The 22,714-nt window shown below is 46.6% G+C and overlaps 1 protein-coding gene across 1 annotated transcript in view; it reads left to right on the forward strand.

Moving 5' to 3' along the window:
- The window catches only part of LOXHD1 (lipoxygenase homology PLAT domains 1), a 250,714-nt gene that overhangs the window by 144,970 nt on the left and 83,030 nt on the right, over nucleotides 1-22,714 (forward strand). Inside the window, exons 28-29 of the mRNA XM_063128805.1 lie at nucleotides 7,158-7,339; nucleotides 15,339-15,455. Coding sequence (XP_062984875.1) covers nucleotides 7,158-7,339; nucleotides 15,339-15,455 — 299 coding nt within the window. The remainder of the gene's footprint in view (nucleotides 1-7,157; nucleotides 7,340-15,338; nucleotides 15,456-22,714) is intronic.

Genomic DNA, 22,714 nt, shown 5'->3' on the forward strand with positions numbered 1-22,714 from the left:
ACATGATCCTGCGCCCCCAGTGGCCGCTCGGAAAACAACAAATGATTCGCTTGAAAACTAGTAGCTAAATACCTCGATTCTTTTCCCTTTATAGAACAATTAAGGCAGGATGCATGGGAGTGCTTCACAATAAAAGCAGATTATAAGATGGAAAACTTCAGAGTCCTTTGCACGCAATTGGCAGTGATTGCACAGTATAACGCTGGTGTGCTAAAGCTCTTAGACTCAGGCACATTAGATAATATCGACAACAGCAATAATAGTAACGCTCCATGTTGGCTCATATTGCAAGCTGAATATGAGCCAACAGTGCGATATGGCTGCAAGAAAGGCCAATGCTATTTTGGGTTGCATTAATAGAAGTATAGCTTCCAAATCACGTGAGGTACTGGTTCCTCTCTATTCGGCCCTGGTTAGGCCTCATCTAGAGTATTGCGTCCAGTTCTGGGCTCCACAATTCAAGAAGGACGCAGACAAGCTGGAGCGTGTTCAGAGGAGGGCAACCAGGATGATCAGGGGTCTGGAAACAAAGCCCTATGAAGAGAGACTGAAAGAACTGGGCATGTTTAGCCTGGAGAAGAGAAGATTGAGGGGAGACGTGACAGCACTCTTCAAATACTTGACAGGTTGTCACACAGAGGAGGGCCAGGATTTCTTCACGATCCTCCCAGAGTGCAGGACACGGAATAACGGGCTCAAGTTAAAGGAAGCCAGATTCCAGCTGGACATCAGGAAAAACTTCCTGACTGTTAGAGCAGTACAACAATGGAATCAGTTACCTAGGGAGGTTGTGGGCTCTCCCACACTAGAGGCCTTCAAGAGGCAGCTGGACAACCATCTGTCGGGGATGCTTTAGGGTGGATTCCTGCATTGAGCAGGGGGTTGGACTCGATGGCCTTGTAGGCCCCTTCCAACTCTGCTATTCTATGATTCTATGATTTTATGATCCCTAACCATCTGAGGTGAGGCAGATGAATATGCAGAACAGGGCCTCTTTGGTTGCTGCACCCAGGCTTGGGAATTTTCTCCCTGAAGGGTCATCCCTGACTTCTTTGCACCTCACATCACTCTTCACACCTCACCTTCACACTTCAAGTGATGAGATTATTTAATAGTGATGCCTCCTTTTAGAAAGGCAATTAGCAGATTTAAAACTAAAAGGCAAAACAGAGTGAGCGTTTACCAGTCCCACGTGCACACAAAATGATCATATAACGATAAAAGAGATCACCCTCTTCTTTGGCGAAGAAAAGATAAAATGCTTTTGCTCGCAAACGTTCTTGCATATAAAATGCAGGTACGGACTCTTCAAAAAGAGTTTGTTCCATCTGCACAGGTAGGAGAAAGAGAGCAAATACAAGTGCTCCCAGCAATGGAGGAAGTCAGAGAGAGATGTGGGGGCGGGGGCGGGAGCGGGGAAGGAAGCATTGGAGCAAAAAGAAGAAATCAAAGAATCCCCAGTGTGGGCTATGGAGACCCTAAGGCTACCTACGGTCAAAATTCCCATGAATGAACTAAGGTGGCAATATTCCCAATTACCTAGGAGTAAGCCCCATTGACCGCAATGAGACTTACACCCAAGTAAACATAAATGGCATGGCATTGTTAATCCGGTAAGCTGCCTCAGTCACTTTTGATAAAGCGGAAAGCCAGGTAAAACAAAACAAACAATACCTTTCTTTTGGTACCCAAGTATAAAAAGCAAATTGGCTTTGCCAAAAGCTTGCAAATTTGCAGGACTGCATCTTTCCTTCCACGGTGTGCTCAGGTCCAAGTCACATTTGAGAGATTCTGATCCTGTGCTTCCAAAGCCGCCACAAGCGTTGACGTTGATGGGCTAGGCAAAGGAGGCCACTTGACCCGGCTGCCTTCCACCCGGTTGCTCCGCTTAAATAAATACTTTGTACTTCTAAAACATAATCTGATTTTCCAACCATTAACCTCGCAGAGTATTTAGCTACTTCACAGGAGGACAGAAAAGGAAGCGGTTTGATAACATTTCAGGAGGTTTCATTGTTGCCGCGGAGAAAGGGGCTCGTATGTCATTCTGTGTCCCAATTAAAATGGCTCCTCAGGGCATGTGGCTGTTAGACTGCTGCATGAATGAGACAGGAATCTGGCAAGGCGTCTTTTGGCTTTATTTTCCACCTTGGCTGAAATAGTAAAATGCTGCTCTCCCCTCCTGCTGGAAACCGGAGTTCCTGCTTGTAGCCCTTTTTGCATAGTCTGCCCTGTCCGCTTGATAGTTGAATTCTGCAGAGGCATCCTTTTAGTGCTGGGTTATACATGGCGCACTGAAGGGTTCAAGTCCCAGTATGAGTAGGGCCAGAGTCAAAATACAGCATGGCCACACTAGGGTGACCATATGAAAAGGAGGACAGGGCTCCTGTATCTTTAACAGTTGCATAGAAAAGGGAATTTCAGCAGGTGTCATTTGTAGATATGGAGAACCTGATGAAATTCCATCTTCATCACAACAGTTAAAGGTGCAGGAGTTATACTAGAGTGGAAAGGAAGGAAAGGGACCTCTCGTGCAAGCACTGAGTCATTACTGACTCTTGGAGGGACGCCAGCTTTCGCTGACGGTTTCTTGGCAGGCCTTATAGTGGGGTGGTTTGCCGTTGCCTTCCCCGGCCGTTATTACCTTTCCCCCAGCTAACTGGGTACTCATTTTACCGACGTCGGGAGGATGGAAGGCTGAGTCGACCCGAGCCGGCTGCCTGAAACCAGCTTCCGCTGGGATCGAACTCAGGCCGTGGGGAGAGTTTCAGCTGCAGAAACTGCTGCTTTACCGCTCAGATTTAAAAGAGGGCAGGACACCTGCAGCTTTAACTGGTGTGGTGAAGAGGAAATTTCACCAGGTTCCCTATATATACAAATGACACCTGCTGAAATTCCCTTTTCAATACAACCGTTAAAGATACAGGAGCCCTGTCCTCCTTTTCATATGGTCACCCTAGGCCAGACAAACGTCAGCCAAAGTTTGTTGGCTGGGTGGTTGGTTTTTTTTTTATTGTTTTTATTTTTGCTCCCCTACCACTTAACAACGGTTTGATATGAAGAAACCAGCAGCTGAAGCTTGTCATGGAATAGAGAGGGATGTAATCACCTGCTAATTGCTGCAAATTTCTGCCATTGGAGGGACAGCTACAGGGGACAGTTTAGAAGTTGGCAACCCAGCTCCTGAAATAGAGAGCGGAGGTAGGCGAAGGGTGCCAGGGCCTGCGCTAGTCTAAATGATGTCCCAGGTGAGGAACGTCTTTGGTGATCCCCCATTCATTCCAATTTAAATATCTTAAATTTTTTATTTTTTATTTTTTGCATTTTTAGCTAGTTTCATTACTTTGATGCACACTTGGGACTGCAGGATTTTATCCACAGGGAAGTAGGAAGCTCGCTTAATACTGAGTTAAACTATTGGTCTCTCTAGCTCAGGATTGTCCACTCCAGGGCTGAGGATCCTCCCTCCCTTCCCATGTTGTTGGACTCCAATTCCCATTAGCCCCAGCCAGGGATGATGGAGATTGTAGTCCTGCAACATGTAGAGGGTCACAGGTTCCCCATCCCTGGTCCACACCAACTGGCAGGTGTGTGTTTTTTTATCTCCAGGCTTTCAGGTAAGAGTCTTTTTCTTTTGTCTCTGGAGATGCCAGGAAATTTCTGCATGCAAAGCATATGCTCTGTCACCCAGCTACGGCCAACTGCCCCAGTATATGAGGCTCTGTCGTAACAGATGATAAATGTGCCCACACGGATCTGATCACAACCACTCTGAACTGTTTGCTGAACAGACATTGATGCTGTAAATTTTCCCTTTAGGAGAGATTTATATATAAAAACACACACACAACACTGGCCATGCAGGTCAACGTTGCCAGCTCTACAACAGAAGATGAATTGTTTGTACTCTATTTGTTTCAGCTGCCGAACAGATGGTTATGTAAAGACTCCATGACCAGTTTCCTCCCCAAATCCAGCACCTTGTCCAAGCCTGGTGCCCTGGGCCAGGCTTGTGCAGAACCTAGATCTCCTAACAACATAAAAACATAGGAGGAGCCAACCTGGATCAGACCAAAGGTCCATCTGGTCCAGCATTCTGTTCACACAGTGGCCAATGAACTGCCATGTTCCCCAGCAACTGGTGTATATAGGTAGACTGCATCTGATACTGGAGGTAGGGAGTTGGTCCAAAACAACTCCTGATATTTTGGATCAGCTCCCAGCGTTCCTGATCATTGACCATTGCTGGCAGGTGCTTATGAGAGTTGAACTCCCGAACATTTGGAGATCCACCTTCTACCCACCTCTGCCCTAGGCTGTTACCTCATTGCCAACCCATCCAACCCTGAAAGCAATCGGTAGCCAGCGAAAGCATGTTTCCTTCAGGGCTGGTGCAAGCCATTTTGCTGCCTGAAATTTATTTATTTTCTATACTGCCCCATAAACAATGTAAAATATAAATGCTTAAAACCATAATATAAAACCTACTAGCAATGCAAAGATTTAAAATACAGATTTAAAACAGTAAAGCTAAAAGGCTAGAATAAAGGTCTTCACTTGGTGCTGAAAAGAGCACAATGTAGGCACCAGGTGAACTTCTCTAGGGAGCTCATTCCACAGCCTGGGTGCCACCGCAGAAAAGGCCCTCTTCCTGGTAGCCACCTGCCTCATTTCCTTTGGCAGGAGCTCTTGGAGAAGGACCCATGAAGATTATCTTAAGTGCAGGCCACACAGCTCTTTCATCCAACACCTTGCTGCCACCTCCCTGCAACTGCCACCTGAAGCAACAGCCTCACTCTGTCTAATGGTAGGGCCGGCCCTGGTTTCCTCATTGCTGAAACCATCAGAAGCTTTTGGTCAGACCCAGAAGCTTTTATGTGGCATGGGACCATCACTTGATCTTTTCTGCCCTATTAGAGTAAGGGGATTTCCTTGGCTCGGGTGGCTGATACTCTGCCCTTCCCTCCTTTGGCCAGGGCAAAGATGATGACTAGATACTTCCTGACTCCACCCCTCAGTTCCATACTTCAAGGTCTACTGAGGGATCAAGTCTTGACTAGCATTAGAACAGCCCCCACTAGATAGCTGACGCAGAACCTGGGGAAGCAGGCTACATAACCGTAGTGCAGGAGGGGTCCGTCCAGAGACAGAGTCAATCGCAGGCCTGACCTGAGCCAAGGAGCCTGTTCAGAAAAAGCTGAAATTGGGGCACAAATGAGCAGAAAACAGGGAGGCAGAGAAGGGTGCAGGCTGAGAGGCTGCCTGCTGCTCCCCCTCCCAATTGGGGAATCCCTTTGTTATCTCCTATTTCAGATCGGAAATGACAGCAGGGATTCAAGCAGCAGCCAACTTGGGAGTGCGGGGTGGACTGGTTGCTCTTCCTGGTGCCAGCTGAGACCCTCTGCACTCCCAGCTCCTCCTCCTAGAGCTGGATGAATCCCTTTCTCCATGCTGAGAGAGACACAGAACATTATGCCTTTCCCAGCATGGAAAGGGAAAATGGTCGTGGGAGTGATGTCAGTGGGAATGGCTGGTGGTGTCATGCAGGCGGACCATTGTTATTAGCAGCGATGCTGGTGTCATCTGCCTCTCTCTGAGGGATCTGCAGCCTTTTCCCAGTAACCATATATTTTCCCAGTAACAACACATTGTCCCTTGTTGTAATGCAGTGGTCTTCAACTGGTCTGGTTCCGAGACCCACCTCGGACTCCCAACCTGAAAAATGGGACCCACGTTCACAATTTCCTCCAGGCCCAACATGGTGGCAGTGGCTTTGCCATGCCATGGCCCATCTGGATTGATCTCGTGACCCACTTTTGGTTTGCCACCCACCAGTTGAAGACCACTGTTGTAACATGATGTATTTGGGGGTGGCATGGTCTTAAATGGGCAATTAAATCAAGTAAGACTCATTTGCTTTACGAAAAGCCTGCTCCTGGCAGATGAAAGTTCTTAAAACTAATTTGTTGATGTGGATCAATAGAGTAGCCTGCAAATTGTGAAGTTTTCCTAGAGACGTGGCTACAGTGACTGTCATGATGTGCGTCTGCACATCAGATCTTACACCACTACGTCACTGGGCATGGCCACACCCACTGATGTCATCCAGCCTGTGGAGGACCTCTGGGGGGGGGGCAATTATGCACCCCTGCATTGCAAGGTTCCCATCCTTGTTAAAATGTAGAGAAGATGGTCCCTCTTGGGCCTTAGCTAGACCTAAGATTTATCCCGGGATCATCCCTGGGTCATCTCTGCCTGCTCCCGGGATATCCTGTGTGTCATTTACATGAACAGGGATGACCCCAGGACAATCCCAGGATAAACCTTAGGTCTAGCTAAGTCCTTGGTCAGTCTTGTCTCATTTGCCTCGTCTGCTTAATGCTCTCTCTGAGTTTAAGACAGCTGTGAAGACTAGTCTCTTCCGGCAGGCCTACCCAGATGGATTTTAAACCTAAGAATTTGAAGATGCTGTGATTGTTATTTTAATATTGTATTGGTTTTATATGCTCTTTTTTAACTAATAATGGCCTGGTTCAGACAACACACTAAACCATGCTACTTAACCACAAAATGGTTAATGTAGGGTGACCATATGAAAAGGAGGACAAGGCTCCTGTATCTTTAACAGTTGCATAGAAAGGGGAATTTCAGCAGGTGTCATTTGTATATATGGAAAATCTGGTGAAATTCCCTCTTCATCACAACAGTTAAAGGTGCAGGAGCTATACTAGAGTGACCAGATTTAAAAGAGGGCAGGGCACCTGCAGCTTTAACTGTTGTGATGCAGAGGAAATTTCCCCAGGTTCCCCATATAACACCTGCTGAAATTTCCTTTTCAATACAACTGTTAAAGATACAGGAGCCCTGTCCTCCTTTTCATATGGTCACCCTAATTAATGGAATGCATTATGCATTCTATTAACCATTTTGTGGATAAGCAGCATGGTTTAGAGGTTGTCTGAACCAGGCCTTTATATCTTATATTTTATTTAGTGGTGTTCCCCGCCTCGATCCAGAGGGAGAGGCGGGTAATAAATATATTATTATTATTATTATTATTATTATTATTATTATTATTATTAGTATTATTAGTATTATTATTATTATTATTATTATTATTATTATTATTATGTTCCTTCCCCTCTTTATTTGGTCAGTTGTTCCCTACGAGATCACTGTGTACACAAGTAACATTTTTGGAGCTGGCACTGATGCTGATGTCTTTATTGTTCTGTATGGAGCTGATGGGGTTTGCACCCAACAGAAATCCTTGTGCCAAAACAAGAGAGAGAGAAGGATGTTCTTCGAGAGGAACGCAGTGAATCAGTTCATTGTGGAGGTAATGTAAAAGAATGCGCTAAGTAAGTATTCGCCATGACTATTGCAGAGCTGGAAAAGGTGCAGAAAAGGGAAACCAAAATTATGGAGGGGCTGGAGTAGGGTGACCATATGAAAAGGAGGACAAGGCCCTTGTATCTTTAACAGTTGCATAGAAAATGGAATTTCAGCAGGTGTCATTTGTATGCATGCAGCAAGTGGTGAAATTCCGTCTTCATCACAACAGTTAAAGCTGCAGGAGCTATACTGCAGCTATACTGTGACCAGATTTAAAAGAGGGCAAGGCACCTGCAGCTTTAACTGTGGTGATGAAGAGGATATCTCATCAGGTTCCCCATATATACAAATGACACCTGCTGAAATCCCCTTTTCAATACAACTGTTAAAGATACAGGAGCCCTGTCCTCCTTTTCATATGGTCACCCTAGGCTGGAGCAACTCTCTTTTGAGGAAAGGTTACAGATTCTGTGACTGTTTAGCTTGGGGAAATGATGTATGAAGGGGAGGAAGACATGATAGTGTTCATGTGGAGAAAATGGATAGGGTAGGGTTACCATATGATAAGGAGGACAGGGCTCCTGTATCTTTAACAGTTGCATAGAAAAGGGAATTTCAGCAGGTGTCATTTGTAGATATGGAAAACCTGTTGAAATTCCCTCTTCTTCACAACAGTTAAAGGTGCAGGTGCCCTGCCCTCTTTTAAATCTGGTCACAGTACAGCTGCAGTATAGCTCCTGCAGCTTTAACTGTTGTGATGAAGAGGAAATTTCCAGGTGTGATATGCATACAAATGACACCTGCTGAAATTCACTTTTCTTTGCAACTATTAAAGATACAGGAGTCCTGTCCTCCTTTTCATATGGTCACCCTAGGGTGACCATATGATAAGGAGGACAGGGCTCCTGTATCTTTAACAGTTGCATAGAAAAGGGAATTTCAGCAGGTGTCGTTTGTATATATGGGGAACCTGGTGAAATTCCCTCTTCATCACAACTGTTAAAGTGCAGGAGCTATACTAGAGTGACCAGATTTAAAAGAGGGCAGGGCACCTGCAGCTTTAACTGTTGTGAGAAATTTCACCAGGTTCTCCATATATACAAATGACACCTGCTGAAATTCCATTTTAAATACAACTGTTAAAGATACAGGAGTCCTGTCCTCTTTTCCATATGGTCACCCTAGGATAGGGAGATATTTTTCTCCCTGACTCATAATAGTAGAGCCTAGTGAAGTGATCCCATGAGGCTAAATGGCGGGAGATTCAGATCAGTTAAAAGGAAGCATTTCTCACAAGATGTAATGATGGCAACCAACTTGGATGGCTGTAAAACGGGGTTAGACAAATTGAGGGAGGAGAAGGCTCTCAAGGAGCCCGTTCAGATGACATGTTAAGCCACAGTGGTCAAGTGTTTTAGCTAAACATTATGGCTTACCATATCATGTGAACCATTCCTCACCATGGTGGCTACGTTACCACCATTTAAACGTGATCACTAACCATTTCCTGCAAAAGGATTGGTGGTTGAACCATGGCTTAGTGCGTTGTCTGAACAGGCACAATGGTTGCTGGTCATAATGGCTGTATATTAACTCCGAACAGAACTGAAGACTTTGTCATCATGGTTATCTTAGGGTGCAATCTTATGTCTCTATAGACAGAAAACTGCTGGCTGGGGAACACTGAGAAGTGTAAGACTTTTTCAGTCTAAACTTGCATAGGATTGCACTATTAATCCCAAATTCCGGTAACTACCGATTTGGCAAATTATAAAGAAATGCACATGGAAATGGAACCACTACCCTTCCTCAATTCCAGTTCCTTTTATTACAGTCAACAGACCAATAAAACATATAAAAACACATAATAAATATTTAAAATACATGAAATTAAAACAGAGTATGATTGCATGAGCCTCCTTAAAGTTCTGTGCTAGAAGCAAAGGAAAATCCTGCCACCATAACTGATCTGGTAAGGATTGCGTGATTAAGAAATTTAGCAACTTGTGGCGCAGAGCGGTAAAGCAGCAGTTTCTGCAGCTGAAACTCTCCCCACGGCCTGAGTTCGATCCCAGCGGAAGCTGGTTTCAGGCAGCCAGCTCGGGTCGACTCAGCCTTCCATCCAGTCGGGAAAATGAGTACCCAGCTAGCTGGGGGAAAGGTAATAACGGCCGGGGAAGGCAACGGCAAACCACCCTGCTATAAGGCCTGCCAAGAAACCGTCAGCGAAAGCTGGCGTCCCTCCAAGAGTCAGTAATGACTCAGTGCTTGCACGAGAGGTTCCTTTCCTTTTTCAGTGGTATGCTTATCTTGGGCCTGTAAAAGGACCGACATAAGGGTCACGGACGATCGTCCAGGTAATCATTGCGTGAAAGGATGGATAAGGGCTTTTCTTGCCTCCTGATAGAAGCTGCAGTTGAATAATACATGGGAGATTACCTTCCTTTAAGTATGATTTACTGAATAGCCTTTGCAGGGGAGCAACAGTGGGAGAAGGCAGTTGTACTCACGTCGCGCTCGTGGGCTTCCAATGGGCATCCATTGGCCACTGTGGGACCAGAATGCTGAACTAAACAGGCCTTTGGTCTGATTCAGCTCAGCTCTTTTGATGTTCTCCCTTCCCTCAGTCCAATTTTTACACCCTAAAAACTTAATTTACACATGTTTACATAATTTAGTCAGCAACCCATATTCATGTTTTGAAAGTAATTTGGCCTTTTCTTTTCTTCTTTTTTTTTTTGAGCAGGATAAGAGGAGAATACTGTGTCCAGTTCTGGGCACCCCATGTCAAGAAGGATGACAACAAGCTGGGGGGATTTGAGAGGAGGGCAATGAGGATGATGAGGCCCGTTCCGCCCCGCCTCAATCCGCCTACGGGGCGCTCCGCTCCGCTGCGGAGCTCTGGCTCCGAATTGGAGCTCCGCTGTGGTGGGGAGTGGCGCCAGGTAAGGCCCCCTCCCTCCTCCCCCTTACCTGTGTCCGTCCCGTCCCATCCCAGCTTCACTAGAGCCGCGGGCTCTAGTGAAGCTGGGATGGGCCGGGACAGACGCATCCAAGATGGGCGGCGGCAAGGCCAGGTAAACCCCCCTCCCTCCTCTCCCTTACCTGCATCCATCCGCGGTCGCGCGGCTGCTTCAACTGAGCCCGAGGACTCAACCAAAAAGACCAGGCCACGGTTGTGGCCTAGTCTTCCTGTTTGAGTCCTCGGGCTCAGTTGAAGCAGCTGTGGGACCACGGACAGATGCAGGTAAGACCTCCCCTCCCCCTTATCTGGCTCTGCCGCCGTCACCGCATGGGCGGCAGCGACAGCGGCAGGGCCAAGTAAACCCCCCTTACCTTTTTTGTGGAGCTCCGGATCGAAGCGAAGGATCTGCCTTCACCTCGATCCGCTCCGCAACACTCCGCGGCTCCCCCGATCATCTTCGCCTCCGCCTTAAGGGGAGGCGAAGCCCCCCGATCCGCTCCTGCTTCTCCGGTCCGAGGAGAAGCAGAGCACATCCCTACTGGAAACCAAGCCCTATGAGGAGAGACTGAAAGAACTGGGCATGTTTAGAATGGAGAAGAGAAGATTGAGGGGAGACGTGAGAGCACTCTTCACATACTTGAAAGGTTGTCACACAGAGGAGGGCCAGGATCTCGATCATCCCAGAGTGCAGGACCAGATCTATACTAAGCAGGATATAATTTCAATTCCCTTTATTACAGTCAACAGACCAATAAAACATGAAAACACATAATAAATATTTAAAATACATGGAAATAAAACAGAGTATGATTGCATGAAGCCTCCTTAAAGTTCTGTACTAGAAGCAAAAGGAAGCCCTGCCGCCATAAGTGATCTGGTAAGGATTGCGTGATTAAGAAATTTAGCAACTTGTTCGGTGGTGTGCTTACCTTGAGCCTGTAAAAGGACCGACATAAGGGTCATGGACGATCATCCAGGTAATCGTTGCGTGAAAGGATGGATAAGGGCTTGATATAAGACTTTGAAAGTGGTTTGAAAATGGTATATGGAATGTGTCATGGGCCCAAACAGTTGTCAATATCATTATAAACTGTTATAAAGCAATAGTGTAGATCCTGCCCAGGACACGGAATCATGGGCTCAAGTTACAGGAAGCCAGATTCTGGCTGGACATCAGGAAAAACTTCCTGACTGTTAGAGCAGTATAACCAATAACCTAGGGAGGTTGTGGGCTCTCCCACCCTAGGGGCATTCAAGAGACAGTTGGACAGGTATGCTTTAATGTGGATTCCTGCATGGAGCAGGGGGGGGGGGTGGATTGGATAGCCTTATAGGCCCCTTCCAGCTCAATTATTCTATGATTCTGTGACACCGAGAGGTATGGAGATGCAAACTTATGAGGAAAAAGGGAAGAAACACAGCACGGCTTGAACAAGTCTTAAGATGCAATCCTATGCATGTTTGAAAAAAATGCTGTAGGAGTTTTTTTTTCCTGTCTAAACATGCGTAGGAATTTTTCCTTAGGGAGTTAACCTCAGTAGATTAAATTGCATGTAAAACTAGGACTGACAGTCATTCATAACACGTTTGTGTTTTATGACATCCTCTGAATTGTTTACAGTCTTTCCAATTTTTTCTTTTTGTAATTCTGACCAAAAAATAAGAGTAGATACCTGGGCCAACCACTCTTTTACACAAATAATGTAAAAGCAGCCATCAAGTGGTTAACACAGTTTGTTCTCCCATGTCTCATTCTTTGGCCCAATGCAAAACTATTTCTGCATTTCAATTGTTTTTGGGTTTTTTTAATAGGTTTGGGCTTTTTTCCCCTTTCTCTTTCTTGCGCCGAGAGTAGACAGGTAGTGTGTGGGGAGAGCAGGCACAGAAGAACAAAATGTTGCCTTCTATCACCTACTTCTGAGAATCGATAATAACAGGCCTTGAAAACAATTCCGATCTCCCAGAGCTCTGAATTTTCTTTTTCTTTTCTCTTTTTTTGCCTTGGTAGTTTTACTGCCAGATCTGCTTTGTATTCTGCAGATGGCACCCTAAAAGCATTTAAGCAACTGTTATCAGCTCCGCTTCTCGGAGGTGATTTGCTGGCAATGTGGAAAGCGAGGCAATAAATATACCCTTTTCCTCGTTCGTTCTTGGGCAGGTTTGTGTCATGCTGGTCTTTGTCACGCGGTGTCTCTTCACCGTGCATAAAGCAAAAGAATGTTTGGGATGGGCGGAGGAGGGAGAACATAATTTCCTTGTTAAATCTTTTCAGACAAATGGAAAAGGTTTTAATTCTCGCTTTTCCAAATGAGAGGTGCTAACATCTCAAAGAGCCAAGTGTCGTTCATCAAGCATTTATTTAACTTTAATTGGCGCCTGATGAATCTACCCCAGTTCACAAACATTTGCTACCGGTGAGCCTGCGATGGAGGAGGGGAAGATCTCGCGTTGTGTTTATCGCGAGATCCCTCCTATGTTTACACACGACAGAGGAGGGCAACCAGGATGATCAGGGGCCTGGAAACAAAGCCCTATGAGGAGAGACTGAAAGAACTGGGCATGTTTAGCCTGGAGAAGAGAAGATTGAGGGGAGACGTGATAGCACTCTTCAAATACTTAAAAGGTTGTCACGCAGAGGAGGGCCAGGATCTCTTCTCGGTCCTCCCAGAGTGCAGGACACGGAATAACGGGCTCAAGTTAAAGGAAGCCAGATTCCAGCTGGACATCAGGAAAAACTTCCTGACTGTTAGAGCAGTACGACAATGGAATCAGCTGCCTGGTGAGGTTGTGGGCTCTCCCACACTAGAGGCCTTCAAGAGGCAGCTGGACAACCCTCTGTCAGGGATGCTTGAAGGTAGATTCCTGCATTGAGCAGGGGGTTGGACTCAATGGCCTTGTAGGCCCCTTCCAACTCTGCTATTCCATGATTCTATGATTCTATGATGCACAGCAACCTCAGAAGGAGAGGCTTCACGCCCGCCATTTTTAAAAAACTTAAAGGGGCAGCAGCGCATGAACGTTCGTGCGCAAACAGTAAGTATTTTTTAAATTTAAATTACTTTCCCCGCTACCCCTGATGGGTGCAGTGGTCCCGGCTCCTCACAAGGAATCGTGCAGAGCCGGGTCAACCCGCAGTTCCTGGCCACATGTTCTGCAGTCTCGGGCTCTGCCCAGGACCGTGGAAAAACCAGGGCCAAAGTGGAGGGTGAGATCCTGGAGCAAGGGAGGGATCATCCCTCCCTGATTCCAGGATCCCCTGTGCATCATGTGGATGCACAGGGACGATCCCTGGGATTACCCCGGTATAAAGCCCCATCTAGCTATGGTCAGAGGCTGAAACTCCAGACATTGTTGGGACTGCAACTCCCATCACCATTGACCATGGGCCATGCTGGATGGGGCGAATGGAGAGCCTGCCAAGATCTGGGTAGCCTCCTATTAGTACCCAAGATTATTTTACTTATTATAGTTCTATACCACGCAATAGCCAAAGCTCTCTGGGTGGTTCACACACAAAAATGCCTTAATGACCCCTGTGATTTATCATTGGCCACAGGTGGCAGAAGATAAGCTGACCATTAATTCACTACAGAGCTATACACATGCCCCCTTTCCCCATCTTGATTTTGCAATACCCCAATGGATAAAAATAGGAGCAGCTCCTGCTCCTTTGAATCCAAAAGCCCAAGTAAGGAAGTGCCTCATTTCTGCAGTCCTGTGCACCATGATAAAATACAGTTTAAAAGTTTAGAAGTTTAAAAATGCAGTATAAAATAAACAAAACAACAACAAATAAAACCTAACAGCAGTGCAAAGATTTAAAATACAGTAACAGATTTAAAACAATAGAAACTGAAATACTAAAATGTCTGGGCAAATAAAGTGGTCACCTGACACCAAAAAGAGTCACCTGTAACCAAAAATGTTGATCCATCATGGCTCAGAATAAGGCCCTAAGTGTCTGAGGGCCTGTCCTCTGGAACTCCAGGCCACTACAAATTAGGCAGATGCAAGCCATTCTGGGTTTATGGCCGCTACTGAAAGTATATGTTTTCCAACAGGTGTTCCTAGGAAGGTAATCTTGTCCTTTCTATGGAGACTTGAATATATTAAGGATCACTTATGTATATTAAGTGATCCATAAATATTGTTAAATCAATACTTAAATATACTAGAGTGACCGTATGAAAAGGAGGACAGGGCTCCTGTATCTTTAACAATTGTATTGAAAAAGGAATTTCAGCAGGTGTCGTTTGTATATATGGGGAACCTGGTGAAATTTCCTCTTCATCACAACAGTTAAAGCTGCAGGTGCCCAGCCCTCTTAAATCTGGTCACTCTAGCATAGCTCCTGCAGCTTTAACTGTGGTGATGAAGATGGAATTTCACCAGGTTCTCCATATATACAAATGACACCTGCTGAAATTCCCTTTTATATGCAACTGTTAAAGATACAGGAGCCGTGTCCTCCTTTCCATATGGTCACCCTATATAATATACAATCTGGAGGGCTGCAGGTTCCCCAACCTGTACTAGACCAAAGCAGAGCACAAGCACCTTAAACTATTGCCCGCATCCCATTCCCAGGAAAAGACAAGAGATGGGGATACTCTCTATCCTGTTTGGTCCCCAACAGAATTGGAGCTTACCCCCGCCTGCTCCCTTCATTTTATTTAGGCAGAAGGGAACCAGATTTTAGCCTAGTCTTCTGGCTGGCACACTAGACATGAGATTCACCTGCATGTAGCATGAAGTAGAATGGTCCCATGGTTTTCCATTTTCTGTCTCTAATGTGCACCTCTTTTGCCAATCCCACAAACCTCAGTGATTACAGCCAAGTCCTCTGCTAGGTGGAGCACATTATCATAATCTCTTCTGAGACTGCGGCATTTTGAGATGCTGTCAGGATGTTTGCCACCATTTTATCCCATTAGGAAGTTCAAGAGATATGGAACCAATGGGATTTGGTGTTGGCTACAAAGAGATTGAAGTCACAAAGCATTGGCTGATTTTGTAACGTTTCCTTAAACTTCTTCAGCTTGAGGACATTGGAGACATACTTGAAAAGATTCGCATCGGGCATGATGGTTCGGGGATCAATCCTGGTTGGCATCTTAATGGAGTGCAGATACGCAGACTTCTGACCAACGGAAAGGTGAGCTGAATCATTTGGCTTCTTGCATTTGTTCCATCAGAAAGCCTTTTCTGCTTCCGTAAAGCAGAGGTGAGAACCAGAGTTCATTGCAGGATGATGGCTGCAAGTCTGCAATCCAAAACTCAATGCAGATAAGAATTTATTAGGTGGCTTGAGGCAAGCCACTGTCTCCAGGGATGTAAGAGAAACTAATTTCAGTTTAATTTTTACCAGAATTTGCTACTTGCACCTTCCAGAATTGAAAGTAGACCTGAATTCATTCTGTGATCAAAATCTATGCATTTCCAAGCTCGCTGCTCTGGATGTACAGATGGTGTAAAATCCATTCTATCCGCATTTCGTAGATTGTCTGTTGTCCGGTCATTGAAGAAATTCAGTTTTTCAAGTCCCTGAATTTGCACAAAAAATGTGCAAATCCCTCCCAATGCACAAATCCCTCCAAATGCACATTTTTACACTTTAGCCTATGGAATAAATGCATATTTTCTGCCAGTGTTTCAGTATTTTTGCAATATGAAATTTGTGCGAAATTCTGACAAGTTAAAAAAGGAGCCTGCAGTTCCACAGAATCTGTGTGACTTGTGAAAATCCTATGTGTTGTGGCATCTGCAGGTTGAATTCACAGAAATCCAAAATAATTTGATTCCATTGTAGATTTCTCCAACATCCCGACTTGCTTCCCTCAAAATATATGTTTGAAAAATGTGTACATTTCAAAACTGTGCATGAGAAAATATGTAATTTCAAAAATGTGCATGAGAAAATATGTACATTTCAAAAATGTGCACATTTCAAAAATGTGCATGAGGAAATGTGTACATTTCGAAAATGTGCATGAGAAAATGTACATTTAAAAAATGTGCATGAGAAAATGTGTACATTTCAAAAATGTGCATGAGAAAATGGGTACATTTCGAAAATGGGTACATTTAAAAAATGTGCATGAGAAAATGGGTACATTTCAAAAACATGCACAATTGATGAGTACATTAAGAAAAATATACCAGAAAATATGCATGGATGTTGTTGCGAAAAGAAAAAAATACAAAGGGTGCTATCTGTCATGGACACATGACAGAACAAGAACCAGAGAACCTTGCTAAGCTGGATCATTGCTCATTTCCCACTTTCATGAGGGGTAAGACTCAGGATGTTGAAGGAATCTAGTTTTGGGGTGGAGCTCAGTGGGGTTTTGCCAGCTTGGCCTCTTGGATGTTTGGTGTGCACCAAGTCAGGATTTGTAAGTCAGGCAAGCTCGCCGTTTGCCCGTGTTTTTGTGTGTGCAAATAATCACAATTTGTGCAAAATCATAACTGTAAAATAGTGCAATTCATGCAAAACTTCAGGCAAAAATGGTCTTCTAAACCTGCATTTTTATGCAAATTCTGCTATTTCTGGCTGTGGTTTTGCGCAAATCATGTTCTACAGCCTGGGGTCCACGATTGTAAAAGCCCCATCACTGTGACTAACCATCTAACTGATTTTAATGGTGAACAAGTGAGCAAACTTGGGACACAAGCAAACTCAGAAGTCCCTCCAAATAAAAACCTTCCAGTTTCCCTTTGTAACTACTGTATACCTAAAGTTATTCCCCCCATCTTTCATTCTGGCTTATTTTCAATTATGGAACACAGCTTGGAAAAACGGATTAAAGGTAGTATACGAGGCATATGTGGTAGAGAATTGATGGGCAAAGATGATGATGATGATGATGATGATGATGATAATGATAATGATGATATTAGTATTAGTATTAGTATTTTCAGCTACCCATCCTCCAAACATATTACAGTAGTATACAAGACAAGACCCAAACTAGTCGTATAACTCCAAAATACAATAAAAACCAAAACGGAATGGTTAAGTGCCTCCCCCCATCTGCCCGTTCGCCCTTGGAAACTACCTCCGTATCAGTGTAACAAGGCAAACGTAGAATCCTGTTGTTCGTCTCATGGTGTGTGTGGTTAAACCATTAGACTATTGGGGGCTGGCAAGGAGAGAGCTGCCCGAGGATGGAACCATGCAGGTGCCAGCATCAAGGGACTCTGAAATTACAACAGCAGCTCCTCGCCTTTCTCTCCCTAAAACTAATGAGACTGTGGCCATAGCTAGATGGGATGATATCCAGGTGATCACCCTGGGATCGTTCCTGTGCGTCCACATGACACACAGGGGATCCCGGGAGCAGGGAGGGATGATCCCTCCCTTTCCCTGGGATATGGCCCTACAGTTCTAGCCCGCTTTTTCAGTGGTCTTGGGATGATAGTGGGCGCGACGTCCTGTTGGTCCGAGGCCATTGCGCACCACGTGTAAACAGAGGGGGAGATCTCGCAATAACAATATCGCGAGATCCTCACCCCTCCGTTGTGCTAGACTCATAGGTCTAGGTGAGGCTTGTGTCAGCGCGCATTATGCGCTATTAGCTTCTTACATCCCTCTGATTTCTAGCAGTGGTAGTGGCAGCACCATCTTCTGAATCCAGAAGAAAGCCAAAACTAGGGATGGAGATGGTCTTCCCTCTGGATGACAGGCTGCTGTCTCTAAGCTGCATTGGTTTCCACTGCACCTGCCAAATGGGTCTCTTGCTTGCCTCACTCTTCCTCAGCTTCCTCTGCCCTGCCATAGTGAAGCTGTATGATAAGAAGCCGAGTGCAAAAGAGCACTGGGTAATAGGGATGTCAGACAGATGCATGGGGGGGGGGCATTCCTAGATTTGTCCCTCCCCCTGGCATTCTTTCCAGTTCCTGCTGCAGTGCCTGACTTAGTTTGCAGCATGTTGGACCAGTTCTGGGCATTTCGTACATTCTTTTTGCAGCTCCTTCCATTTGCGCACATTTCCGATCCGTTTGTGTTCAATGGTGGCCGAATTTGCGCAAATTGCTCAGAGATTTGTGTAAATTGTAGAACCTGCAAAAAGGAAAGGTTCAGAGAAAAGCCTGCAGCTCCGCTCACAAACGCAAATCACGTCATACATGCCTCGGAATTCCGTTAAGTAAAAAACAACAACCAGATTTCCGAGCAGTGGAGATCTCTAGGCAAGGAAGCAAGGCAGCTGAATGAAAATGGACAGGATTAGTGATGGAGAATCTATCAAGTTCATTTTGGGGCAGTGTGTCGGATTTCCACAATAAAAGTCATTCTGTCCCATTGCTGCATTGATTTGAAAGTTGTTTTGCATAAAAACAATCCACATGAACATTCATACATGTTTTTTGGTGCACATTTTTTTCCAAATATATACACTTTTGTATGCAATTTCCAAATCTATGTAGTTTAATGGAGCCTGAATTTTGCCCCCCGCCCTACCCAATAGGCTAAGGGAGAAATCTTATGCACCCTAGACAATATCTAGGGCTCCAGCCTCAGAGCCAGGAAACTTCCCTCCCTTCCCCCCTTGTAGACAGTGAAGAGAGACCCCTTCCAGCTTCCTCTCCACACTCAGAAAATGGAAAGCAGAGATCATAGAATCATAGAAAAGTAGAGTTGGAAGGGGCCTACAAGGCCATCGAGTCCAACCCCCTGCTCAATGCAGGAATCCACCCTAAAGCATCCCTGACAGATGGTTGTCCAGCTGCCTCTTGAAGGCCTCTAGTGTGGGAGAGCCCACAACCTCCCTAGGCAACTGATTCTGTTGTCGTACTGCTCTAACAGTCAGGAAGTTTTTCCTGATGTCCAGCCGGAATCTGGCTTCCTTTAACTTGAGCCCGTTATTCCGTGTCCTGCACTCTGGAAGGACCGAGAAGAGATCCTGGCCCTCCTCTGTGTGACAATCTTTTAAGTCTTTGAAGAGTGCTATCATGTCTCCCCTCAATCTTCTCTTCTCCAGGCTAAACAGGCCCAGTTCTTTCAGTCTCTCCTCATAGGGCTTTGTTTCCAGACCTCTGATCATCCTGGTTGCCCTCCTCTGAACACACTCCAGCTTGTCTGCGTCCTTCTTGGATCGTGGAGCCCAGAACTGGACGCAATACTCTAGATGAGGCTGAACCAGGGCCGAATAGAGAGGAACCAGTACCTCACCTGATTTGGAAACTATACTTCTATTAATGCAGCCCAAAATAGCATTTGCCTTTCTTGCAGCCATATCACACTGTTGGCTCATATTCAGCTTGCGATCTACAACAATTCCAAGATCCTTCTTGCTTGTAGTATTGCTGAGCCAAGTATCCCCCATCTTGTAACTGTGCATTTGGTTTCTATTTCCTAGATATAGAACTTGGCATTTATCCAAAATTTCATTCTGTTGTTTTCATCCCAGCATTCCAGCCTATGGGGAAAAGGTGTCGTTCCAAAGGGCAAGGGAGGGAGGGAAGACTGGGGGCCCATGCCCCCCCCGCTTCCTTCGCTCCCGTGCCTTGAAGCCTCTGCTCAATGGGCAAAAATGCTCATCTAGGTGAAATGCAGAGCAGGAGGCTTACCATTACCCAGGGTGGATCACATAGGATTGCACCCTAATGTGACTGTGTGTGCCCTTTCCCCTAATATGTGCATTTTGTACACCCCTTTTTTCGATATATACAGTTTGTGTACCTTTCCACTGGCTGACTTGAGGTCCACGTTCAGGAAAGTGCAGATTTCAGAGCGCAGCTGTGTTCCGGTTCGTGCTTTGGGCCAGGGAGTGCTAATCCTGTGTGTTCACATTGAAATGCAAACCGAATGAAATCCTCACCCATCCTTAAACAGAATAGATGGTGTCTTGAGAAGCAGCGGGGATCCTGGGGCAGGAAGAGGACTCAGGAAAAAAATGGGGGAAGCGGAGAAAAGGCGAGTCCAGGGAGAACTGAGAGAAACACCCCTAGAGGGGCCTAGGAATGGTTATGAACTGTTTTGGGGGTTGGAAGGGTTAGGTTTCCTGTATGGATGTGAAATAGACAATCCTTCCCCACACTTTGGAAGACAGCTGCCGTCATTCCCTCCCAGTGACCAGGCCCGGTGCTGCCATAGAGGCAACTTAGGCGGCTGCCTAGAGTGCCAAGCAAACGAGGGGTTGGAGGCGGAGGCTTCAGTATGGCGCGCCAAGAAGCCACTTCCGGGCACGCCGCTTCAAAGCCTCTGCCCTGCCCCCCAACCCCAGCGTCCTAGCTTCAAAGCCGGGAGCGGGAGGGAGCTGCCGGTGAGTGAGCGAGCAAGGGGGGAGCAGTAGCAGTGAGTGAGCGAGCAAGGGGGGAGCCGTAGCGGTGAGTGGGCGAGCAAGGGGGAGCCGTAGCGGTGAGTGAGTGAGCAGGCGGGCGGGGGCGACGGGCGAGCAATGGGGAAGCCGGAGTGGCGAGCGGGTGGGCGGGGGGCAGTGGGCGAGCGGGCAGGTGGGCGGGCGAGCGGGCGGGGGGAGCAGTGAGTGAGCGAGCGGGCGGGTGGGCAGGCGAGTGAGGGGGCGGTGAGTGAGCGAGTGGGGGGGCAGGGTGGAGGCTTCAGAACGCGCCTGCCTGGGGTGCAATATAGTCTGGCGCCGGCCCTCCCAGTGACCATGCTTCCTGGGGAAAAGATCTGGAAGGTACCACGTTGGGGTCAGGCTGAAATGCACCATCAAATTGTTGACTGCAAGCTTTCCTGGCGTGCCTAGATTATGGTCAGCACCCTGAGCTGTCCCTGGGGGCACTGGTTGGCTGTCTGACCCGGCCGGGCAGGATGTTCCCCCTGCCCACTCACTCCTATTTGACTTTATAACTGTAAAACCAGGCCTGGGCCAAACCTGGTTAATGAGTGCAGCGGCAGGCAGGCAGGGTGGGTTTGAGCAGCACAGAGCGCTTTTTGATTCGGGCACGTGGGGAGAGGGTGGGGGGGAGGAGGAGGAGGAGGAGGAGAGGAGGAGGAAAGCGGCAAAGCAGATTGCTGCATGATCATGCTGTAATCAGCCGCAGGATATTACGGCCTGCCACGGGGTAGCAATAGGCAGCCAGAGCTTCTAAAAGCGCTGCTACCTGATTAGACTGTTAAGAAGAAGCATCTTGTCATGTGTCTGCGCTGCGAGGCAGAGTGTGTGTGTGGGGAGGAAATGAGGTCAGATTAAATTGAAAGCGTTTGGGCAGGCCAAGCTGAATTCACTGCGGAGGGCTAAAGCCACACCGATGCCTGCCAATTATAGCTCATGATTATATTCCATCCGCCGTACCGGATATGGTGGTGGTGGAGGGCGGGGGGAGAGGGGGAGAAAGCAAATTGGAGCGTTCTCATTGGATCTGATGTTTTCTGATCATACAGAGAGGAAGGGGGCAACCGTCAGAGAGTGATGCAGTGGTTCTGACAGCGGAAGGCGTGGATAGCTGTGAGGGGTGTGTGAGCTCCTCCCTCACAACCTATGTCTTGTGTCAGACGTGTGTAACTCGCGGCTGCTGTCCAGCCACTAGGAGCTCACAGGGGTGCTGGAGAACTGGCCATTGTGATGGATGACCTGTGGGCAAACAATGCGATGTGAAACAGCTCCCCGCCCCGCCCCCCATACAAAACACATAATTTTGGGTTGTTGAAGGGGGGCTAGGCTCCAAGACCCAAGGACTCAGCATATATGGTTACAACAAGAAAATGGTGTTTATTCCCATCTAAATGCGGCAGCAGAAGCCAATTCCATTTGATTTCTGTGCTCATGATAGTGCTACGGTTTGATGTGAGCCAGCGTGGTGTAGTGGCTAAGGTGTTGGACTGGGAGTCGGGAGATCCGGGTTCGAGTCCCCCACTTGGCCATGGAAACCCACTGGGTGACTTTGGGCCAGTCACAGACTCTCAGCCCAGCCTACCTCACAAGGTGGTTGTTGTGAGGATAACATGAAGGGGAGGAGGATTATGTATGCCGCCTTGGGTTCCCTGGAAGAAAAAAGGCGGGATATAAATGTAATAAATGAAAATAAATAAAATCCAAAAGCTACCTTTCTATCCCACCTTATTTCCTCTGGCAAGGAACCCAAATCAGTTCACATGGTCCTCCTCCTCCTCCATTTTATTCTCACAACAACCCTGTGAGGTAGATTAGGCTGAGAGTCAGTCAGCTTCATGGCTGAGTGGAGACTAGAACCCAGATCTCCTAAGTCCCAGTCCAACATTCTAACCACTACACCACACCAGCTCTTCAGTGATTTAACATATCAGGACTGCAGAAATGCTTATAAAGCATTTTTTGGCTGTATGGATAGTGGTCAGGGTGAAGAGGATAATCAATGTTAGCTGTGATCATCTAAGCCAGCCTTCCTCAACCTGGGGCGCTCCAGATGTGTTGGACTGCATCTCCCAGAATGCCCCAGCCAGCTGGGGCATTCTGGGAGTTGTAGTCC

The sequence above is a fragment of the Elgaria multicarinata genome, chromosome 6 (genome assembly GCF_023053635.1).
Source record: "Elgaria multicarinata webbii isolate HBS135686 ecotype San Diego chromosome 6, rElgMul1.1.pri, whole genome shotgun sequence".
Classification (NCBI taxonomy): domain Eukaryota; kingdom Metazoa; phylum Chordata; class Lepidosauria; order Squamata; family Anguidae; genus Elgaria; species Elgaria multicarinata.